The sequence below is a fragment of the Alexandromys fortis genome, unplaced genomic scaffold (assembly GCF_014885135.2).
Source record: "Alexandromys fortis isolate MF-2015 unplaced genomic scaffold, M_Fortis_MF-2015_v1.1 scaffold_77, whole genome shotgun sequence".
NCBI classification, from domain to species: Eukaryota; Metazoa; Chordata; class Mammalia; order Rodentia; family Cricetidae; genus Alexandromys; species Alexandromys fortis.
This window is the reverse complement of record NW_026067967.1, coordinates 6,835,433-6,858,079: the sequence shown is the minus strand read 5'-3', so window position 1 is coordinate 6,858,079 and position 22,647 is coordinate 6,835,433. Positions and strand designations below refer to the sequence as shown.

General features: G+C 40.9%; 1 protein-coding gene across 2 annotated transcripts in view; it reads left to right on the top strand.

The window, feature by feature from the left end:
* The window catches only part of Acer3 (alkaline ceramidase 3), a 68,386-nt gene extending 46,026 nt beyond the window's left edge, over positions 1 to 22,360 (top strand). Inside the window, exons 6-11 of one of the 2 annotated variants that reach the window (XM_050154486.1) lie at positions 34 to 69; positions 5,381 to 5,439; positions 14,663 to 14,764; positions 17,099 to 17,203; positions 19,107 to 19,152; positions 19,741 to 22,360. In XM_050154486.1, coding sequence (XP_050010443.1) covers positions 34 to 69; positions 5,381 to 5,439; positions 14,663 to 14,764; positions 17,099 to 17,203; positions 19,107 to 19,152; positions 19,741 to 19,794 — 402 coding nt within the window. In that variant the 3' untranslated portion in view covers positions 19,795 to 22,360. The remainder of the gene's footprint in view (positions 1 to 33; positions 70 to 5,380; positions 5,440 to 14,662; positions 14,765 to 17,098; positions 17,204 to 19,106; positions 19,153 to 19,740) is intronic. The other variant, XM_050154487.1, reaches the window with a different exon arrangement.
* Positions 22,361 to 22,647: the final 287 nt, after the last annotated feature.

The following is a 22,647-nucleotide window of genomic DNA, read 5'->3' as shown; positions in this document are numbered from 1 at the left end:
TCCTTCACTTGCGTTTCTAATAATATTTTTCAGATTTACCTAAAAGTAAAAGAGCCTATATTCCATCAGGTAATTTTTAAAAAGATTTATTTATCATGTTATTTATATGAGTGTTTTGCTTGCACGTATGTCTGTGTACCATATGCTTGCTTGTGGCCTGTGAAGATCAGGAGAAGGTTATGAAGTTATGGTTTTCTTCCCCACGTACAACAATAATGTGCACTGATAAAAGTGGGAGTAGGCTGGACTACCCATGTCCATGGTGGTTCACACCCTCGGCCCAGAGGTTAACAATCAGGAAAGCTCGGTGTCCTCAGGTTGTGCCACACTCGTGTGCACACATGCAGACACACAAAGACAAGATAAATGCTTCAAGAGATTGGAACAGTGGCGTGCTCAGCTGGGCATGGAAAATGTGTGTGCCTTCTGCCATACCTCCTCTTTCTCATCTGCATCCTTTGTACTGTTTTTTTTTTTTTTAATAAACTACCAAACAGTTGAACAAGCAAGCTGTTTCTCGATGTTGGAGTAAGTTACAAATATAGAAAGAGATAGTTGGGCTTGGTGGTGCATACCTCTAATCCTAGCACTCAGGAGTCTGGAGCAAGAGGAGGTTTTAGAATTCGAGGTCATATTCCTCTTACTGGATTGCCTTGCAGAGCCATAATACAAGGGGAGGTACTTAATTCTACTGCAACTTGATATGCCATCTTTGTTGATACCCTTGGGAGGCCTGCCCATTTCAGAACAGAGGAGGATTTGGGGGTGGGCTGTGGTCAGGATGTAAAATAAAGTTAACTTAAAGAACTTTGGAGCAATAATAATTAAAAAGAATTCAAGGTCAATATTAATATGAACTCAGGGCTTAGATGCCATATTTAGAAAAGTCTACAATGAATTTAGTGTCCCCAGTGATAGGTGTCACGCTAGCTCCTGTCGTAACTCACTGAGGACACTGCATCATTTTAGTAAATCACGAAGACATGTAAAACAAACCCAAACTTAAGGAAATTCCCCAAAGTAACTTGACTATAACCTTTAAAATTATCAAAGTCATAGGTCAGAGAGTATGTCCCAGAACTCGGGAGGCTAAGGCAAGAGGATTGCAAATTCAAGCCAACCTAGGCCATGTAACAAGATTCTGTGGGCCACAAAAGCTAAATTCATCAAACACAAGTAAAGAGTGAGGAGCTAATCTGGAAAAAAAGACTTCAGAGAATATCCTAGCTTGATTCTGTCACTGCAATAAATACCATTGCCAAAAGAAACAAGAGAAAAGGTTTATTTCATCTTAGCATTTATAGTCTATCATTTAGGGAAGTCAAGGTAGGATCTCAAACAGGAACCTGGAGGTAGGTGCTTAAACTGAGAGTGTAAGATTTACTAGCTTCCTCCTCATGGATTACTCAGTTTGCTTTTTTTTTTTTTTTCTAAGGCAGGCAGTGGTGATGCACACCTTTAATCCCAGCTCTTAGGAGGCAGAGGCAGGCAAATCTTTGTGTTTGAGGTCAGCGTGGTCTACAGAGCAAGTTCCAGGAGAGCCAGGACTACAGAGAAACCCAGTCGCAATAAACAAACAAAAAAGAGAGCAATTATAATTTAATTCCCTTTCCTCCCTCCAAACTCTCTCATATACTCCTCCCACTCCCCTTCAAATTTATGGCCTCTTTTTACCAAAAGAGAGAGAGAGAGACTAATTGTTACTGCATGCATATGTGCATATGTGTATACAATTATATTCCTAAATATAACGTATTCGGTCTGTATATTGCTCCCTGTATATATGTTTTCAGAGTGATCAGTTGGCACCGGACAAGCTCTTCCTTGGGCACGCTGCTTCTCCCATTCCCAGCTTCTCTCGGTTGCCTGTGTTCTTTGTGTAAGCTTGAGGCCTCGTGGGCTTTTTTCCGTCCAGTTTGGCATGTGCATTGCTGCCGTCCTGGTCTAGCTCATTTTTGGACAGTCATGTTGGTGAGACTTTATGGGTGTAGCTTCTGATATTACTAGGAGAGACAGTCTCACAGCAAATCCCTGGCTTTCTGGCTCTTACAGTCTTTCCATCTCCTGTGCAATATTCCCTGAGCTTTAGGTGCAGGAATTGTTTCGTAGATGTATCCATTTGGACTAGGATCCACAACTCTGCCTTTTTGACTGCCTGTGGTTATTGGAGGAGAATCTACACCCACTGCCTTAATCACAGCCTAATTCCTAACGGCAATCTATGAACATTTATTTTTATACTCACAAATAAGTGTAGTATTCACCCCTCATCAAAGAATCTTCTCTTTGCAACATGTGGAGACTACTACGGAAAACCTCGGTTTGCTTTTTAATATAACTCAGGACCATTTGCTCAAGGGTTACACCACCCACAGTGGGCTAGGCTCTCCCACATCAATCTTCAATCAAGAAAATGCCCTCCAGACTTGCCTACAGGTCAATCTTATAGAGGCATTTTCTCAATTGAGGTTCTGCCTTCCCAGATGACTCCAGCTTATGTCAAGTTGACAAAGAACTGGCCAGCACAATTGAGAGGCGTGATAACTGAATGCATCTTTAATGTCCCGTGTAATATTTTGTTTGTTTTGTTTTGTTTGAGACGGGGTCTTATAATGCAGTGCTAGCTCACTGTGTAGACCAGGCTGGCCTCTGCCTCCTGAGTGCTGGCATTAAAGGCATCAGCAGCCATGCCTGGCTTATTTGTGTTTGGGTTTTGCCTATTACAAATATTAGGACAACTGTAACTTTTGATTAAGGCTGTTTAGTGTCATACCACGGTTATTGTAGTTCCCTGTGTTTGTACTTTGGATATATAATAAAATGTCTTTAATGTTTAGTTGCAGGTAAGTAATTAGAGAGGGGAGTAGGGAGGAAGGGAGACACAGACAGAGAGCGATAATGAGGCAGAGTGTTGACTGTTGCCGAGTCTGGTAATAGCTGTGCTAAGTGGTATTGATCCTCCTCTGTTCTGCAGCATTTATTTGTTTCACTGTCTGTTCTGGGATGTGCTCTATTAGAGAGGGTCTCACTGTATAGCTCAAGTCGTCTTCAAACTGGAGAAGCTTCTAGCTCAGCCTTCCAGATGTAGGGAGTAGATGTGTACACCACACCCGCCTATTTTCATTCTTCTAATGGTATCTTCTGGTGAATCTGATGTCTGAATTTTAAGATGAATGGTTAATGGGGCTGGGGTGAGAGTTCGGTGAGAATATCTGCCTAGCAGTCAGAAGGCCTTGGGTTCAGTCCCTAGCACATGAAGAAACAGAGAACAATGAACGAGTTGTCTGGTCTCTTGATGGTGACACATTATCCATTATTTGAAAACAGCAGTCTTAGCTAAAGAAACACTCACCAGCTTGGAAATTTAAGAGTCTTGGTTTCTTGACACTTGATAAGTCATACAGAAATCTCTTCAATCTTTAATCTTTTAATTTCTTGATTTATAAAAATAGTGAAAATGGGCCAGCAAAATGGTTCAGCAGGTAAACACTGTTGTGGTGCAAGCCTGACTACTGAATTCAGTCCCTGGTTCTCATGATGAGGGGGCACCTCTGCTCTCCTGCATCTCTCACACACAAACACCCAACAACAATAAATTACAAGCATTTTAAAGTGTTGAAAATAAGCAAATGTATCATTTTTATAAGTGTCATGTGAAAACGATGTGGTTGTATTCAGCAAGCTTAATAGTCAGATTGATGCTAACCATGCACAGGGCTAGAGAGGAAGCTCAGTGGGTGAGAACAATGGCTGCTCTGATGGAGAACTGGGTGCAGTTCCCAGCACCCACATGGCAGTGAGAACCAATCGTCTGTGACTCCAGTGCCAGGCAATCTGATGCCCTCTTCTGGCTGTGCAGGCACCAGGCATGCACATAATACACATGCATACAAGGTAACCATGTGCATTCATAAAAATAAAGGAATATGTTACAAAATATGTATTAAGATGTCAAATGACATACAAATTCCTGCCCATGACAGTTGGTGAAAAAATTTTAAAAGATATTTAACTTAGCTTTAGAGATAAGTAACACAATAAAACTAAAAGGAAAGGGTTAATAAACACCAAAGGTGTCTGCTAGACAGATTGAATTTCCTGAGAAGGAGAGTACTGATAACAATTCTCACTCACTATTAAGTCCAAGGTGGCCCAGAAATCTCCAAATGAGATTACATAACTGCCACATTAGATATACCAACATAGCTTAAAGCAAGGGAACAAGAAGAAAAGCATATATAAGAGAAGATAAAAAAAGAAAGCCTAAGAGACCAGTGAAGCCTTTAGCAGCAAATTGATATCTCTGAGAGAGAGCTTCTGCTGTCTCGAGGAGCCTGGTAACTACGTTTTCCTGACAGATGACTCCCAGGTGTAGTACATCAGTGCATGGAATCTTGTCTTTTCTCATTTGACCCTCAGGCTTTGTAAAAACACACTGTGTAAACATTGTGAAAAGCAAGACTAAGCATTTTGAGTTAAATTTTTTTCTATTATGCTTTATACATTTTATTACTAAGTAGGACTGCAAGGAAGATAAGCACATTTGGAAATATAACTAGTGATTTTGATCTATTATATGCTACATTGTATATAAATATACACACATGTAGTATGGCTATCTGTTCATGCATATTACACAGATTGGATTGACCACTATCATACTAAATGAAACTTTCTTTATAAATGAAATAAGTGAGAGTTTGAAAGGATGAATGATTGGTCTGCTTTTCCTCATCTGGTTATTGGCAAATCTAGAAAAAAAGTGGTTTTTTATTTCACAGCCTATATTATTATGTGATACTCTGGTGTCCAGTTACTTTGGAATCTTTTATTATAAGAAAGATCAGTGTTGTGTGTTGGTGACTGACTTCGAGGTAGGGTCTAGCAATGTAGTCCAGGCTGCCCTCTAACTAATGACCTCCTGCCTGCGCCTCCTGCGTGATGGGAGTACTCAGTAATGGAAGTGGGTGCCACCACACCTGACTCTTCGTCTTTTTAAAGCTGACTTTAAATTGGACATGGTAGCACACAGCTGTAATCCCAGCACCTGAGACTAAGGCACGAGGATCCAGAATTCCAGGCCAGTCTAATTTACACAGTAAGACTTTGTGTGAAATAAAAGAAAATGGGAGCTGAGGCTGTAGTAGCTCAGTGACAAAACACTTCCCTAGTACGTGTGAGGCTCTGGTCCAGGCTTTGTCACCACGGGATGGGTGGATGGGTGGATGGATGGATGGATGGATGGATGGGTGGATGGATGGATGATGGATGGACGGATGATGGATGGATGGACGGATGGACAGATGGACAATGGATGGAACGGATGGGTAGGTAGGCAGGAAGAGTTGTACTGACCACTTTCTCTTTCTCTCCTATTCAGGTCATGTATGGAATGTTGGTCTTCACATTAGTACTCCGTTCTATTTATATTGTCACATGGTAAGTAGTTTGGGACTACCACCAACATTCTGATAAAAATATATTCAGGCTTATAACAGTAAATCTATAGCCTAAATTGGAATACAGTAAAACCTAACTCTAGCAGAACAGTGCTAGGAAACTGTAACCCAACATTTATTTATGACATATACTTACTAATGTGCATCATATAAAAACAAGAGTTCTAAAATTAAAGAAATTTGAAGGAAACTATGTACGAGACATCTGCTTGAATATGTATATTATTGACTAGGATGTTAAAGACTTGAAGAGTGCTACATTAAAGGAATGTGTTTGTAGGGCTGGAGAAATGGCTCAGAGGTTAAGAGCATATATATTTTAAAATTAAATAATACTCATGAGATGACTTTAAATCGATCCTAACCATACAGTGCACGCACAGCTCTGTAAGTGGTTCGTTCTGTGCAGTTTTCCGTTTTTGTTTTTAAAATAAGCCTTTTATTTTGAGATCGTGTAGAAATGCATGTATAACGTAGTATCCCAGCCAGGAGCTGACGCTGGCACAGCTGAGGTACAGAGCCCATCAGCAGAAGGTGCGTGCTGTGCCCTTACCCTCTCCTCTTCTCCCTGTGCGCACCCTGGCAGTTACTAGTCCTTTCTTACAGTTTTGTCAGTCCAAGAAAGTCTGGTAAATAAAAGCATACAGCGTGTGGCCTTAGAGGTTGTTCTGACCCTCTATAATCTCTGGATGGTAGTGTGGACTTCTCTTGCTGCTGTAGTCCATGGTGTAGATGTGCCCCAGTTGAGTAACTTACAGGTTGGGGCTGTTGTAAAGCTACTGTGAGCATCTGTGTTTTTGTAGAAAGTGAAATTGCTGGGCCGTGTGGTAATTGTATGCTTAGTTTTTCTTTTTTTCTTTTCTTTTCTTTTTTTTTTTTTTTTTTTGATTTTTCGAGACAGGGTTTCTCCGTAGCGTTTTTTGGTTCCTGTCCTGGAACTAGCTCTTCTAGACCAGGCTGGCCTCGAACTCACAGAGATCCGCCTGCCTCTGCCTCCCGAGTGCTGGGATTAAAGGCATGTGCCACCACCGCCCGGCTGTTTTTCTTAAAACTGAAAAAAAAAAATGTTTTCCAGCATGGTTTTTATATTTTTGCCCATAATGTATGAGTGATTCAATTTCTCTGCATCCTCATCAACAATTTTTATCTCATGAAGGCATGAAGGTACACAGTAGTATCTTTTAATTTGCATTTCCTAATAGTTAATCATGTTAAATGTATTTTCCTATATTCTTTCTTTTGCCAGTAGTGTGTTCTCTTTAGTGAAATATTTGTTGTGCCTTTGCTCATTTTCTCTTGAATTTACAAGAATTAACAAGGGTATTTTCTTGTATTTACAAGTTTTAAGATTTTAATTTTTGTCAAATATATAATTTATAAATATTTTCCCACAATCTGACTTTGTCTTACATATTCTTTTCAGAACCCTTTTTAAATATATAATTTATTTTTACTTTATGTTCATTGGCATTTTGCCTGCATGTGTGTCTCTGGACTGGAGTTACAGACAGGTGTGAGCTGTCATGTCGGTGCTGGGAATTGAACCTGAATCCTCTGGAAGAACAGCCAGTGCTTTAACCGCTGAGCCATTTCTCCAGCCCCCAGAATCTTTTTAGCAACCAAATATTCATAATTTTGATGTTATATTTTTAGATTTCCTTTTGTTGTTATTTGTTTGTTCTGAGATGGATTCTTACTCTATATCCTTGGCTGATCTGGAACTCACTAGGTGGATCACTAGGCTAGTCTTGTACTCACAGAGACCTTCCTACTACTGTCTCCCAAGTGCTGGGATTAAAGTTGTATGCCACACACCCAGCCTGGCCATATCTATTTATTTATTCATTTATTTATTTATCTATCTATTTATTTATCTATTTTCACTTTATATGCCAGCCCTAGTTCTCCCTCACTCCCCCCCATCCCACCCTCCCCCCACTCTTTTACTTCTATGGGAGGGTAAGGCCTCCCTTGGGAAGTCAACAAAGTCTGGCATACCGAGTTAAGTCAGGACCAAGCCCCTCCCCCTATATCAAGGCTGAGCAAGGTATCCCACCATAGGGATTTGGCTCCAAAAAGCCAGTTGATGTATAGCCTGGCCATTTTTAGATTCCATTACATCATCTCTGTAGTGTGCTCTGTTTGCTCTCCATGTGTGTATACAACCACTGAGGTCTAATGTTGTCCATTTCTAGTGTGGTGCAGAAACCTTACCTTCCTTTCTGTGCCCGTGGTAGTTTTCTGGGGACATTTGGGATCTGCTGCCTCTCGGGTCTGGAGCCTGTGACTACAACTGCAGGCGTCTCCGTGCATCCCACTGCACCCTGTCTTCTGGAGGTTGGCTGGCAACTCTGGCCTTACTTCATTTGCAGTTTCTGCCTTTGCTGTCATTTGGTCTTCCCCTTGTGTCTTCACATGGCCATGTTCTTGTAAGGACACCAGTCTTCTCAAAATACAGACCTGTTCCAGTCTAGCCTCGTCTGGGATATCGGCAGTGACCCTAGTTAGAAATAAAGTCGCATTCTGAAGTACTAGGGGTAGGGAGGGATTCAGTGTATTTTTGGAGGTGGAGAAGAGAATAATTTAACATGTCTTGTTCCATTTAAAATATAATTGCCTAAAATATTTTCTCCACATAAATTTAGAACCACATCAGATAACATTATGATTTTTGCCTCAGTTGTAGTACATTTTCTTTAAAAACTCAAGGAAAGGGAAATGTTTTCTGGTTCTGTCACTTGAGACAAGATAGTCTTGTTATATTGCTCAGACTGGCCCTGAACTTGTGATCCTTCTCTTCTTCCTGGATATCTAATAAAGATGGAAATCTGGACTTCCAATTTGCTAAATGGCTTGGGGAAGGAAGTACAGTTGTGTGTGTGTGTGTGTGTGTGTGTGATGTATGACTATAAAAGGTGGTTATTAAGTTTTCTGTCTTGTGAGGCTGGCCCTTTTCATGATTCATTGACTGTAGAAAGTAGATTTTGTTGGGAACTTTTCTGTCTGTGCCTAGACTTCACATGCTGGCTAGTTCCCTTCCAAGTCCAGAGTATGCTAGCCCAAAAGAATGTATATGGTACTGGGTAGTAGTCATCCACACTTTTAATCCCAGCATTTGGGAGGCAAAAGCAGGCGGGTCTCTGTGAGTTCGAGGCCAGCCTGGTCTACATAGCTAGTACCTGGTATCCAGGGCTACACAAAGAAACCCTGTCTCAAAAAACCAAACAAACAAACAAACAAAAAAAGAATGCATATGGTAGGTAAATCTGAAGAGTATTGTGCTAAATAAAATAAGCCGGGCCTACGTAGAAATACCACTCGAGCTAATGAGATGGCTTAGCAAGTAAAAGGTAAATGCCACCAAGACTGACATCTGCGCTCCGTCCTTGGGGCCACATGGTGGGAAGAGAGAACCGACTCCTGTGAGCTGCCCTTCATATGGGCCCCGTGGTACCTGTGTGCATACACCACAATAAATAAATAAATAATAAATGTGATTTTTAAGAAATCAGTTTTAGCCTGACAGTGGTGGAGCATGTCTTTAATCCCAGCACTCGAGAAGCAGAGGCAAACGTGAGTTTGAGGCCAGCCTGGTCTACAGAGTGAGTTTCAGGCCAGCCAGGGATACAGAAAAACCCTGTCTTGAAAAACCAAACAAACAAAAAACATCAAAATCCAAGCAAGTATACCACACAGTCTTTTTTACATACAGAAACTGAAAGTGCTGAACTCTTGAAAGTGTGGAATAAATGGTGGTTGTCAGAGGTGGGGTGGGGCAGCAAGGCAATTGGGGGAAATCTTGGTGGGAGGGTGCAGAGTGTCAGACAGGAGGAATAGGTTCTTGCGTTCTGTTGTGCAAGTTTGCAGTGGTTAGTGATGTGCATTCAAAAACAGCTAAAAGAGTAAATGTCAAATATGTTGCCACGGAAAATGGCAAATGAGATAGAGACGTTAATTAGCCTGATTTAGTCATTCCACATTGTATACATAGAACACAAAGGTGTGTCCCATAAGTATATATAATCATAATTTGTTGTTGTGTCAATTAAAATATTAATTTTAAAAGAAAGCACAGGGAGCTTACCACTGTCATCTTCCAGGTCTCAGAGCCCATACCTAGCCTACTTCCTTCTCTTTACCTTTCAAAGTCTTCTGATGTCTGTTTAATATTACATGTAATATACACAGTTTTGCAGAATTTAGGGGAAAGAATAGGAAAAACTCAGTTTATTCCATTTTTGCAGAAGCACAAGTCTCTACTTTATTCTGTTTGTAATCTGAGTGCCTTAGGGAGATGTCAAGACATGAAACAGCATCAGTCTGACCGGATAGAATAGGCATGCTGAGAAACACAGATACCTTTAGAAAAGGACTTGCCAGATGGGCTTGGTAAGTAGGTAAAGGCTCTTCCCTCTAAGCCTGATGATCTGAGTTCAGTCCCCAGGACCTAAACTTTTAACAGTTAAAAGGGAAGAACCAACCACCAAAAGCAACAAGGTGCCAACAAAACACACGCACACACACACACACACACACACACACACACACACACACACACACAGAGTTACCATCCCCTTTGTATAATAAAAAGATTTTTAAGTATTTACTTGTAACAATTTTCATGAAATAAAATCATCTTTTATCTGCCTTGCAAGTATTCTTTCTTGTATCTCTGTTTAGTGATGACTTCATTTAGTGTTGTTCACTTTCTCCTTATCTGTCCCTAACTAGCTGTGAGGTTTTTTGTTGGTGCTGGTGGGTTTTGTTTGTTTGTTTTTCATGATAAGGTTTCTCTGTACAGCTAAGACTGTCCTGGTAGTCACTCTGTAGACCAGGCTGGCCTTGAACTCAGAGATCTGCCTGCCTCTGCCTTCTGGAGTGTTGGGATTAAGGGCATTTAAAGGAGTGTACCCCCTCCTCTGAGTTCATTGCGAGCTTCTTAAGACTTAGTTAACTTGATAATCCCTAGAACCCAGAAAAATGCTTCTGTGTAAAGGTTCTTAATATCAAATAGAAATTCTTAAATTTTGTTTTCAAATGTGACTGAGATCTTAAAATTCCTTCATTAACAAAACACTAAAAAATTCTGAATAAAACACAATAAACTTAGCTAGTTTAAAAAGGCATAAGCATTCCAGAGCATCAAGCTCAAAGAAGAAGCTGTAGAGATAAATGAGTGTATAAGAGTTGGCTGGAAGCCTGGAAGATGCTAGCACACTGATATCTTTAGTACCAAGAGCCTCAGAGTAAACAGAAAACAAAGATTTCTAGTTGAGGGCCTAAAAGATTGCTCGGCGAGTAAAGGTGCTGCCAAACCTGATTACTTGAGTTCAATCCCCGTCTCAACATGGTGGAAAAGGAGAGCCATATCCTTTGAGTTGGCTTCTGACCTCCGCATGTATACCCTGGTACTCATTGCATGTGTACACCTGTATGCATGCACACACAAAATAAATACATATACAATGATTTTTTAAAAACCTGGATAATTTGAATTCTTTTTCCATCACCATGTCACATGAACTAGAACCAGAAAGACACTAAAAGCAAATGCCCTCCGGTAAAATAAGATGGTAACTTCAGTCTAAAGTTTTAGGTTTTATACACACACACACACACACACACACACACACACACACACACACGACTCCATTGAGAATTTGTGAAGAAATGTAGTGAGGCTAGTTGTTCACGTTTGCTCCCATACCGCATTACCAAGTGGGGTAGACACTGTCCAGTTTTGTGCAGAGGGTACTCACTGTTCATCTGGAATATCTGCTTTACTGTGCAGTTTAGAAGGTAGAAATTGAAGTGATTTTTCAAGAACTGCCTTCCCCTCCTTAACAAAATGTGGAAGAAAAGACAAAATAGAGTCGAGGTTGAAGTGCCTTAGGAAGCCAGGTCTGTAGTACCTGTCATCAGAATTCTCCTGGGAAATGAACGGTGCCATCGGTAGATCTCTGTCAGTCTGTAATGTTTACTTACACAGTGAAGGGTGTGCATTAAAGGAGCTGATCAAAATCTCTCTACATGAAATAAGAAGATACTAAAAGTTTCCTCTACTGAGGCAAGAAGACTGCAGGTTTGAAGCTAGCTTGGGCTACTAACAGTACCCTCTCTCAAAATGAAAAAGATGGGAAGCCAGGTTTGGCAGCACACGCCTTTAATCCCTGTTCTTGGGAGGCAGAGGCAAGAGTATCTATGAGTTCAAGACCAGACAAGGCTGTGTAGTGAGAACCCAGCTCAGAAAGGATGGCATGGGGCAGTTAGAAGTACTGAACTAATATTTCAATGTCAAGAATTAGAAATCAAAGGCCCAATGTGGTGGCACTCGCCTGGAACCCCTGCACTTGGGAGGTGGATCCAGAGTCCAGTGTTATCCTTGGCTGCATAGCAAGCTCAAGACCAGACTGGGCTACATGAGACCCTGCTTCAAAACAACAAACTAGAAATCATGATTATAGTAAACCTGAAGGGAAATGAATGGTAGAAATACCAAAGCACATGGTATTTAAAGGTATTGACATCTACTTTGCTTCTACCTGGCACTAAGACTACAATAGAAACCTTTATTTTAAAAGCATAAAGGCACAAGGAAAAGATTCAGTAAAATCTACAAAACTGGAAGGTAAATAGATTTCTACTAACATCATTAAATTGACCTAGAAAGAAACATCCTAAGCCAAGAAGCTCACCGTGTGTGACAGCATATTTTCATTATCAGACAAGTAGCAGTAACACAGCCTAGGAAATATTTGAGAAACATAACTAGAAATCAGAGTGGTTTTGAATTTCCAAAAGCCATGTTGGAAATTTGAAGACAGTAGACCAGTGCCATTGAATTTCTGAAGAAAAATTTCTAGCCTAGAGTTCTACAGTCAATCAAACTATCAATAAGGTGTGGAGAAAAGTATGTTTTCATATATTAAAGTTTCCAAAAGAAATTTATATCCAGTAAACTGTTGGTCAGGAACACTCTCCTACTAGAAAATTTGTTTCACCAAAAAGAGAACAGTAGAAAAAGGAAGAAAGCATGGGATTCAAGACAGAACAACCCAGGGGAGAGCTGACGGCAGTTCCTAAGGGAGGGAGAAGAGAAAGCCATTCTCAGATGATAGCTTACACAGGCAGGCTGAACGTAAAGCCTATGACATCAGACACAGATACTCTGGGAACTTTATGTATTTTATCCTCATACCCTGAGCTGTATGGGTAGTGTACCTCCAGAATCTAGTCTGTACCAAGCGGTCATGGATCATATGTTGATGGAGTTCTTGCTCTCTCCTCACGCCCTGCTGCCTGGATACTCAAAGACATTCCTTTCATTCCACTGAAGAATTTTGCTTTGTACTACTCGTGAGAGCTGTTGATTGGCTATGGTAAGTTTAGAAAAACACCGTTGATTCAGGGATGGTAGCACATACCTTTAACCCTAGCACTTGGTAGACAGAGACAGGAGGACCAAGAGTTCAAAGTCATCAACTATATAAGTTCTAGGGTAACCTTAGCTACGTGGCTGTCCTGCCTCAAAAACCTCAAAACATAGATAAATACATAAAAATAAATCACTATTTACATGTAAATATTTACAGCCATAACAAAAAATCTTTTTAAAAAATCAGTTCTTACTATTTACCATATTTAAAAAATAAAAGGTAAAAACTACATAACTGTATATTTACAGAAAGTGTCCTGTAAAATTCAACACATGTTCGCAATCTAAAAAGACCTTACCAATTAGTAGTAAAAAGGAATTTTCTTAGCCTATAAATTCTGTAGTATATAGCACACCTAAAATGTGGTTTTTTTTTATTCCTATAGTAGCTAAAATAAAATAAGGTTGTTATAGTATCACCATTTTACTCAGAATTGTTGATGGGAGTTCTGTCTAACATGGTGTTTGAGGCTAACACAAGCGTGCACAAGAGTCACATAGTAAAGTGTACAGTCACAGGAGAAGCCTCCCATGGCGAAGACATCCATAGATGCATGTAAACAGACAGCAGTAGCCAGTGGTGATGAGTGCTCTGGAGGAAACTCACTCCCATCCACTACCAGGGAGAGCTGCAGAAACACATTCCGAGAACAGTGTGCTTTTGAAGAAACTGAGCTCGTAAGACCCTTGTCTTGTTTTCTCAGAAGTACTCAGAATTCTTGTCACACAACTCCATCCTTGGACAGTGTTCCAGATTTGTGCATTAGAAACAACAGTATTTTCCTGAGAAACTAAAGTTCTAAGTAAATGGAGAGAGATACTCCCTCTGAGAAAGATGCTCCCTCTGAGAGATACTCCCTCTGAGAAAGATGCTCCCTCTGAGAGAGATACTCCCTCTGAGAAAGATGCTCCCTCTGAGAGAGATACTCCCTCTGAGAAAGATGCTCCCTCTGAGAGATACTCCATCTGAGAAAGATGCTCCCTCTGAGAGAGATACTCCATCTGAGAAAGATGCTCCCTCTGAGAGAGATACTCCCTCTGAGAGAGATGCTCCCTCTGAGAGAGATGCTCCCTTACAGGTTAGAAAAGTTAGTGTCATTAAGGTGTCAGTTTTCCAGCTTTGTCTACAGGCTAAAAAAAATCACAATCAAAATATTTTCAGGCTTTTGGTAAAAAATGTGGTATTTGCTGGGCATAGCAGTGAATACTTTAATCACAGCACTGGGGAAGCAGGCCAAAGAAGTTCACATAGACAGTTCCAGGTGTATTAGTATATTCTGTGTGTGTGTGTGTGTGTGTGTGTGTGTGTGTGTGTGTTCAGTGCCTGGCAGAGAATATGATTCAATGTTAGTAGTTCTCCCATCAGTAAGAAATCCCATCACTGAAAAATTGTTGGGCAAGTATATCGGGCTGTCTCCTTCATATACTTAACAGTCTTGATGGACCATTCTCTCCAGTGCCTTTAAATAGCTAACCGCTCAGCAACTATCTAGGCACAGTGGTGAGCTGCTGTAGTCGCTGCTCCTGGGAGGTTGAGGCAAGAGAAGTGCAGGAGCCCAGACATTTGAGACCAGCCTGAACATAGCAAGACCCTCCTCAAAAAAATCTGTTTAAAGTATGTAATACATGTTTGACAAAGACATTAAATTAATAAATGGATTTGCTCTTCGTCTCCTGAGGACTTTTCTTTCTCATAAAAATGATGATTTCCAGCTGTCACATGATCTGGACTTGAAGACTTGTCATTTTGCTTTTCTTTCCCCCGCAGGGTTTATCCATGGCTTAGAGGACTGGGCTATACGTCCTTGACTGTCTTTTTGTTGGGATTTTTATTGTGGAATGTAGATAACATCTTCTGTGATTCACTGAGGTGAGATATATTTTCATTCCTAGAAAATAATTTTGGAAGCATTATATTAAGCAGAGAATTTTGTAGGCATTTTAGTGTCCTAAAATGAATTTTACCAGTGTTGACACTGTATAGCACAGTAAAATTAAACTCTGGGAATACCTGTTTACATTGCCTGAAAGTTCAAACTTCAGAATATTTTATAATCTTGGGTTATTTTGTATGTGTGTATCAAAAACTATACAGTTAATCACAGATTTACTGTATCTTTGAAAACTGGTGTGGTGGTACAAGCCTTCAATCCCAGCACTTGAGAGGCAGAGGCGTTCAGATCTCTGTGAGTTCAAGGCCAGCCTGGCCTACAAAGTGAATTTCAGGACAGCCAGGACTATTGCACAAGGAAACCCTGTCTTTAAAAAAAAAAGAGAGAGAGAGAGAGCCGGGCGGTGGTGGCGCATGCCTTTAATCCCAGCACTCGGGAGGCAGAGGCAGGAGGATCTCTGTGAGTTCGAGACTAGCCTGGTCTACAAGAGCTAGTTCCAGGACAGGCTCCAAAACCACAGAGAAACCCTGTCTCGAAAAACCAAAAAAAGAGAGAGAGAGAGAGAGAGAGAGAGAGAGAGAGAGAGAGAGAGAGAGAGAGAGAGAGAGAGAGAGAGAGAGAGAGAAAAGAAAATGACCTAATCTGCTTCATGAAGTAAGCATAAGCATTGGAATGCAGGTTAACCTTGCCAAGGACGGCATCAATCAGCAAGGCCTTAGACTGTTAGAAACCTGGAAGTTGTGTGGCCTGGTCTCTGCAGATTTATTACAGGAAAGGAGAAGGAGGGAGGTATAGCCTAAGATTAAAGGACTTGAGAGAGATATTATAGGCGCTAACATCAGCTCAGATGGTCAAGCGCTTGTCTGATATGCACGAGACCCTGAACTGGGTCACCAGCACCAAAAACCAAAGCCAGTGGTATCTTAGATATGAAAATAGTATTGTAGCTATGTTTTAAAGAAGTTTTTCCAGTGACATATACTGAAATATCTAGTGATAAAATATGTCTAGACTTTTCCTCAAAGTAATGTGGGAGAGAGACATAATGAAGGTTCAGATGACTTGGATTTAGCGTAATTGGATCATTATTGAAGTTCAATTGTAAGGATTATTATTTAGCTTACTTTTGAGGAGGGTGATTTTTTTTTTTTCGAGACAGTGTCTCATATAGCCCAGGTTGGCCTTGAGATCACTAAGTAACCAAGGATGGTCTTGAATTCATTACATCCTGTCTCCATCTCCCAATGTTAGAATCACAAGCAATGCCACCACCACATATGGCTCTTACTTTGCATACCTTTGCCTGTGTTTGAAATTCTCTATAATTCCTGTTGTATATGTACATGTGGAACTTTAAATGTAGATAAGTAAATATATACTTTGCTTAGATCCCTATACTAAAAAGTTATGTGAATATAGACAAATAAATATATACTAAATACTAAGATCAAGCTGGATATGGTGGTGTATGCCCATAATCCCAGCACTCTAGGTAGGAGGTTCAAGACATGAAAGCTAGCCTAGACTGCTTGAGACCCTGGGAAACTAAGATCTAGATGCATGCTTCTGAACTAGAAATATTCAGCAAAATGCCTAGGAGAGCTGAGCGGGTAGCCATCCCTGGGTGTGACCTACTAACTGCGTAGGGTGGCCTCAAGTTGGCTTTCCACATTGGTATTCTTCTCTAGTGAATATTAGTATGATATATACTTGTTTAATCAAGAGTTTGAGACCCACCCAGACTCAGGTAACTTACTTGGGGAACTATGTTAATCTACAAATTTTAAGTTCCTGCCACATACAGTTTTGCTAATGACCACTTCCTCAAAGAAGCACTTAGATGTGAAACTGTAGATATTAAAAGAATTTATAAGCTATATAGTGGTATACTGAGATGAAAGGAAGTGCGTGTGTGTTCTTTCCTGAGCAGATAGCTAACTGCATTCGTGTTTCTCAAAGTGAGTTCCAGAAAGTAGCTGTTCCTAAGTAGTAATAAAGCACTACTTAAAAACAGTTTCCATGGCTTATTGGTTACCTGGAACAGAACGATGCATTCTGGGTAAGACTATTCAAAACCTTTAATTAATTAATTAAATACATTAAAGTTAATAAGGTCAGAGGTCAGTAAATTGTCTTCTGCATTAATTTGAGTAATTTCTTCATGAACCTTTTGGAAGTATTGTTTGTTCCACAATACCCTTTTAGAAAACAATACAGTGAGTGTACGGAACTTAAATAATTTCCATATTTTACAATATTTCAAAGTGTAACATATCTTCAGTTATAAAAGTGCCCTCCCCTTCTCCACACAGGAACTTCCGAAAGAGAGCGCCCCCTATCCTTGGTGTCACGACACAGTTTCATGCATGGTGGCATATTTTAACTGGCCTGGGCTCTTATCTTCACATTCTTTTCAGGTAGGAAATAAAGGCTTTTTGATGTAGTATTGGAAGAGTTTTGCCTTTTTTTTTTTTTTGACTTTATGCTTCAAGAAGGAAGGTGTAAATATAAAATGTTGGAGACAGAATCAGCATTTCAGCACTGCCTTTGCACGGGGTGACCATAAGGATTCCCTTCCCAGCCAGATGCTGGTAGCGCACGCCTTTAATCCCAGTGCTCAGGCGGCCGAAAAAGGCGGATTTCTGTGAGTTTGAGGCCAGCCTGGTCTACAGGAGCTAATTCCAGGACAGGCTCCAAAGCTACAGAGAAACCCTTGAAAAAAAAAAAAAAAGAGTTCCTTCCCTTCTCACATTATGTCGTGTGTGCCATGTGCATGAGGTCAGGAGCAGCTGGAGCTGCGGATTCCCTCGTGTGTACTCCAGAAGTAGATGGCTGACAGCTGACTAGTTCCACGAGACCCATTCACGCCCCAGAGTGTTCAGTCCAGACCTTCTCAGGGTGGAAGGCTCCTTTTCTGGAAATAACTTGGTTATCACTTTGTTCTCTTTGAGACTGTTTATGATTAGACATTTTTGGCAAAAATGGACGTCATACCTCCATAGCATCCTTTTCCCAGTTATTAGGCCTTATCTTCCTTCAAATCATCTATTTGTGATTGATTTAAAAAAAACTTACTTTTATTTTGCTTTGCCTGCACATATATTTTTAGTTTGTTTTACTATGTTTTACTGGCACACATTTTTGTGTGTCATGTGTGTGCCTGGTGCCTGCAAAGGCCAGCAGAGGCCATCGGGTCCCCTGGAACTGGAGCTGCAGATGGTTATGAGCCACCAGTGCCGAGCTGTCTCTGTTACCCCTCAAACTGTTTATGATGAGTTACGTTTGTATTTACTCATCTTCCTCCCCAGCCGGGTATAAGTTCATCTGAGCAGGGACTTACCTATTCGTTGCCACCTTTCAGATGTGAGAATAATGCCTAATATGTAGTCAGCAACCAGTGTATGTCTTTAATGAATGGATGTGTACTTGGTCATGACTTCACCAATGGCACGTTAGCCTCAGAATCTTTGTGGGAACAAAGTGAAATGTTTATAGGAAAAAGAAGCTCGGCGGTGGTGGCACACACCTTTAACTCCAGCACTCAGGAGGCAGAGGCCAACAGAGTGAGTTCCAGGACAACCAGAACTTCCCCCCCCCCGAAAGAAAGAAAGAAAGAAAGAAAGAAAGAAAGAAAGAAGGAAGGAAGGAAGGAAGGAAGGAAGGAAGGAAGGAAGGAAGAAAGAAAGAAAGAAAGAAAGAAAGAAAGAAAGAAAGAAAGAAAGAAAGAAGAAAGAAACTTTTCTTTGAGCCAGAAATTCATGGTGGCTTGAGTCTGATCTTGAGGGACAAATGATGGAGGTTGAAGGTCAGACTACAGAATGGAAATTGTGTAGTCATGTATTCTTTAAGACCAGAAGGTGCGTGAGAAACAAAACTGAGGGACTCGTGTACGGGAAAATGTAGCACAGTCACACTAAGTTTTACAAATTTAACAAGTAGGTTCTTGCAACGTTTACATTCTTATTAGAAATAGAAAATTATGTTTTGTATTGTGGTCACGATACATTTGTCACTATTCCAATGCATTTAAATAGTGTAGTGTACATAAAACTGTAGTGTATTCCTGACAGCCCAGTGTCTGCCGTGTGCTCTGCTTTGCTGGTCTAACCTCAGCTCCAGCAGTGACTCACTTTAAAGACAGACACCAACGAAACTGTTACTCTCTGGGTTTCTCATGCCTTTATTTAATTAATGCTTCCAGCTGCGTTTGCAAAGGTGGATACCAACCACGTGGGGCGATGCTTGGTCCTAAACTACAGACACCTGAAGTTGAAGTCTATGAGTTGATTTGTCTAAGAAATTTTTCCACTTTTCTTACAGTTTATATACAAGAACACTTTACCTGAGATACAGGCCAAAAGTGAAGGTAAGTCTTGTTGTGAGGCAGGGTGGTGGTAGAAGATGAAGTGGATGTGAGAGACAACAGAGCTGTGGAGCAGTAGAGGGCAGCAGACATCAGTTCTGAAGTGTTCGCTCTCCATCTCCTACTCTGTGATCTTAGAGAAGCAGCTTCTTTAAACCTGAGTTACCTCAACAGAATGGAGCTGTTGGTAGCTACATTACAGCACTATTTTAAGACTTGAAGATTAAGGGGCTGGGGAGATGGCTCAGCAGTTAAGCATGTCCTGTTCTTTCAAAGGACCCAAGTTCCATTCCCAGCACCCATGTCAGATGCCTCACAACCACCTCTAACTCCAGCTTTGGGGACCCAGTGCCCTCTTCTGACTTGCACAACCACTGTGTTCACATGTGTGCGTGTGCACACAAGTCTGCCCCCCAGTTCCTTTAGGAGTTACAGATTACATGCCTACTTCATTTGCATAGATGAACTGAAAGTAGATTTTGAGAGCTGATGTCAGGAAGGCCCTTGCTGTGCTCAGGCTGCTCATACTAACAGCCTAACATGTGTTACCGTGCAGACCCCCTCTCATCCTGTCCTCACCTGTCTCCACAGTTTCTCTTTGGGATCTGGCCCATGGTCATGTTTGAACCTCAGAGGAAGCACTGATGAATTCTTCTATCAAGGAAACAAAAGCACCTGCTGTAGTTCTGGCAAGATGGTCCAGAAGTCCCCAAAGACATGCACATTCAGACACCACGCCCATCACAAGAGCTGGATGACTCAGCCGCACAGAATGAGTATCGGTTTGTTGACTCTTTAGCTCCTGGCTTTATCTCATTTGTCTGTGACCTAAGATGCTTACAGAGAAACTGATGGGTGTATATTTATATTCTGGAGTGGGAGAAGTTGGGCATTTCTTAACAGGTTAACAGTCTGTGCTGGTCATTCATGGAAAAAGTTAATATTTTTTATTTTCTTTTTTTACAAGAGTTGCATGTTAATTATACCTTTCCTAATTGTTGATTAAATATTGAACAAAGTCATTAAGGACTGACAAAATCCCATTTCCAGATGGTTGACTGTGAGCCAGTACTTAGCTGTGTCAGCTTTGATTTATATTATTATATTAACCTCACGTGGTTTTTTAATGTTAAAAAGGAAAAGAAAGCCCTGGCTGTAGCTGCCTGGGTAGCCCCTCACTATCTGCCTTGGTGCTAGCTGGACCGCCGTAAGCAGACTCCAACCTGCCAGTGCATGGGCTCTGTTCTCACCTCCACCAGTTTGTTTCGGACTCTGGCCCACAGCCAGTCAAGGGGCCGGCCGTCTGTCATCCGGCTGGGAGTTCTTTCAGGGCTCCTGTCTTTCACCAGTTAAAGTCTGTTGTTTTGCTTTCTTTGATTTTCAAGTTATTATTGTTTTTGCATCTAGCAAATTTAACTGGTGATCTGGCCTACCCATATTCTGTATGCCAGCATACTTTAAATGAAGTTACCAGGGGAAGTTGGACGTTTTTTACTTCTTGCATTGTGCAGTATTTTCCAGTTCTCAGAGAGGTCATGGCTATACCCAGACACTTGTGTCAGGTTAACTCTGTTTTGCATAAAGCTTATTAAAGTATTTGCTCCTTCATTTTTTGAGGAGAAGAAATACAAGTATTAAAACAGTACTGACTTGTAACTTCTGCAGCATCTAAAATTTTAAAAGTCAGTAATAGCAGTCAAGTCTCATGGGGAGGCAGATAGGTCTAATCTGAGTGTCAGGAAATTGAATTGATTGTCACAAAAATAAATGAAAGGTCATGTATCTATTGATTTTATCCTGAGCTAAGGCTTCAAAGGAAAAGTAGGGTTTTTTTCTCATGCAAAATTGATAAAAACAACTTTCCCATTTTTCCAATAGTCATTAAGAAGCCTTAGCCTGGCAGGGTGATGCGAGCCATTAACCCCAGCACTCGGGAGGCAGAGGCAGGCGAATCTCTGTGAGTTTAAGGCCAGCTGGCCTACATAGTTCCAGAACACCTTCAAGGTGAGATCTCAAACAAACAAACAAACAAACAAACAAACAAAAAGCATTTGGTTCATTAGGTAGTCTTGGTACATTTTAAAGACCAACATTAAACAAACACACCTTTTATAAAAGCAAGACATGCCAAAACATAATCTAAGAGAACCTCAGTTACACTGTCGCTGTAGGCATGGGTCAGAGTCCAGAGTGCACCCGCTGAGATGCCCAGGTTCCTGAGTCCTGGAACAAGAGTTGGACCAGAGACACGTGGATAGTGATGGAAATAGAGATCTTTCACTAGGAATGGAACTGGCAAAGGTCCTTGGCCAGCAGAGCCTCCATCTTTCTTGGCAATTAGAGAGGTAGGGCTTATTTTAAAGCACACTATTTTGTTATGCATATACCAAATTTGGAGAGGTTTCCAGTCTTCCTTGGGGTTGCTTTTTGTTTGTTTGCCTCTAGAACTTCCTGTTCGCCTACCTCACTTTACCCCATCCTCAGAGCTGTGGTCCCAAAACACTTTCTGAGGGGCTAAAGGATAATAGTCTATTTTGTGTAATTTCTGTGCTGATGAGGAGTGTAATCCTTGCCAAAGAGAGACCACAAAGCTCTCTTCCTGTTGTTTCTGTTGGTTGGAGAGGAGGCTTTGGAGTTTTTGTTGTGGGGGTTGACTTGAATCCCTTTATCATAATGAGCTAAGTTTGAAACTGTCATATCCTAGAAGACACAAATTGTACAGGATTAAAAATGCAAGAATTTGAGCTGAAGAGACGGTGTAGCAGTTGAGAGCACTATTGCTCTTGCAGGGGATCTGGGTCTGATTCTCAGCACCACATGGTAGCTCACAACCTTCCATCACTGCAGTTCCTACAGCTCTAGCGACCTCTTCTGGCATCTGCAAGCCCCAGACACACACATGGTACACATACAGGCAGAACATCCATACACCTAAAGTAATAAATCTCTGAAAAGTTGTCAGTGCAAGAACAATATGATTAGACCAGAAGTGGCCCCAGGAAGAACCTGAGTCAGGAAAACAAAAGCTATGCTTGTGTAAATTTTTCTGGGTATGGTCCTTTAGACTGCTAAAAAACAAAGCAAAACAAAATCACATACACACACAAACAAACAAAAAATCCCAACTGACGGTTATATATTGAGATCATGGTAAAATACAAAAAAAAAAAAAATTTAGGAAAAAACCAGTAGTAGAATGGATTAAAGGAAAGATACTATGGGTTGTAACCAGAGTACCAACAGTGCCAAAAGAAAAATAATGAAAAAAAGCAAAGCATACGGTTGTAATTACTGATAGATTTGTAATAGAGTTTATCTTTGCCTTTAAGAAGTGAAAGCATCCCGTTTGTTGTCTGAAGAGATCTTTTAAGTCCTTCAGCCTTTTCATAGCTAGGAGTAGGTGCTTGTCTTCAAGGTGTTCTTGAGGCTGTGGAGACTGGGGTCTCATGGACACTGGTGCCCCTTCCTTAGAATGACCCCACACATCTAGTGCCCGTC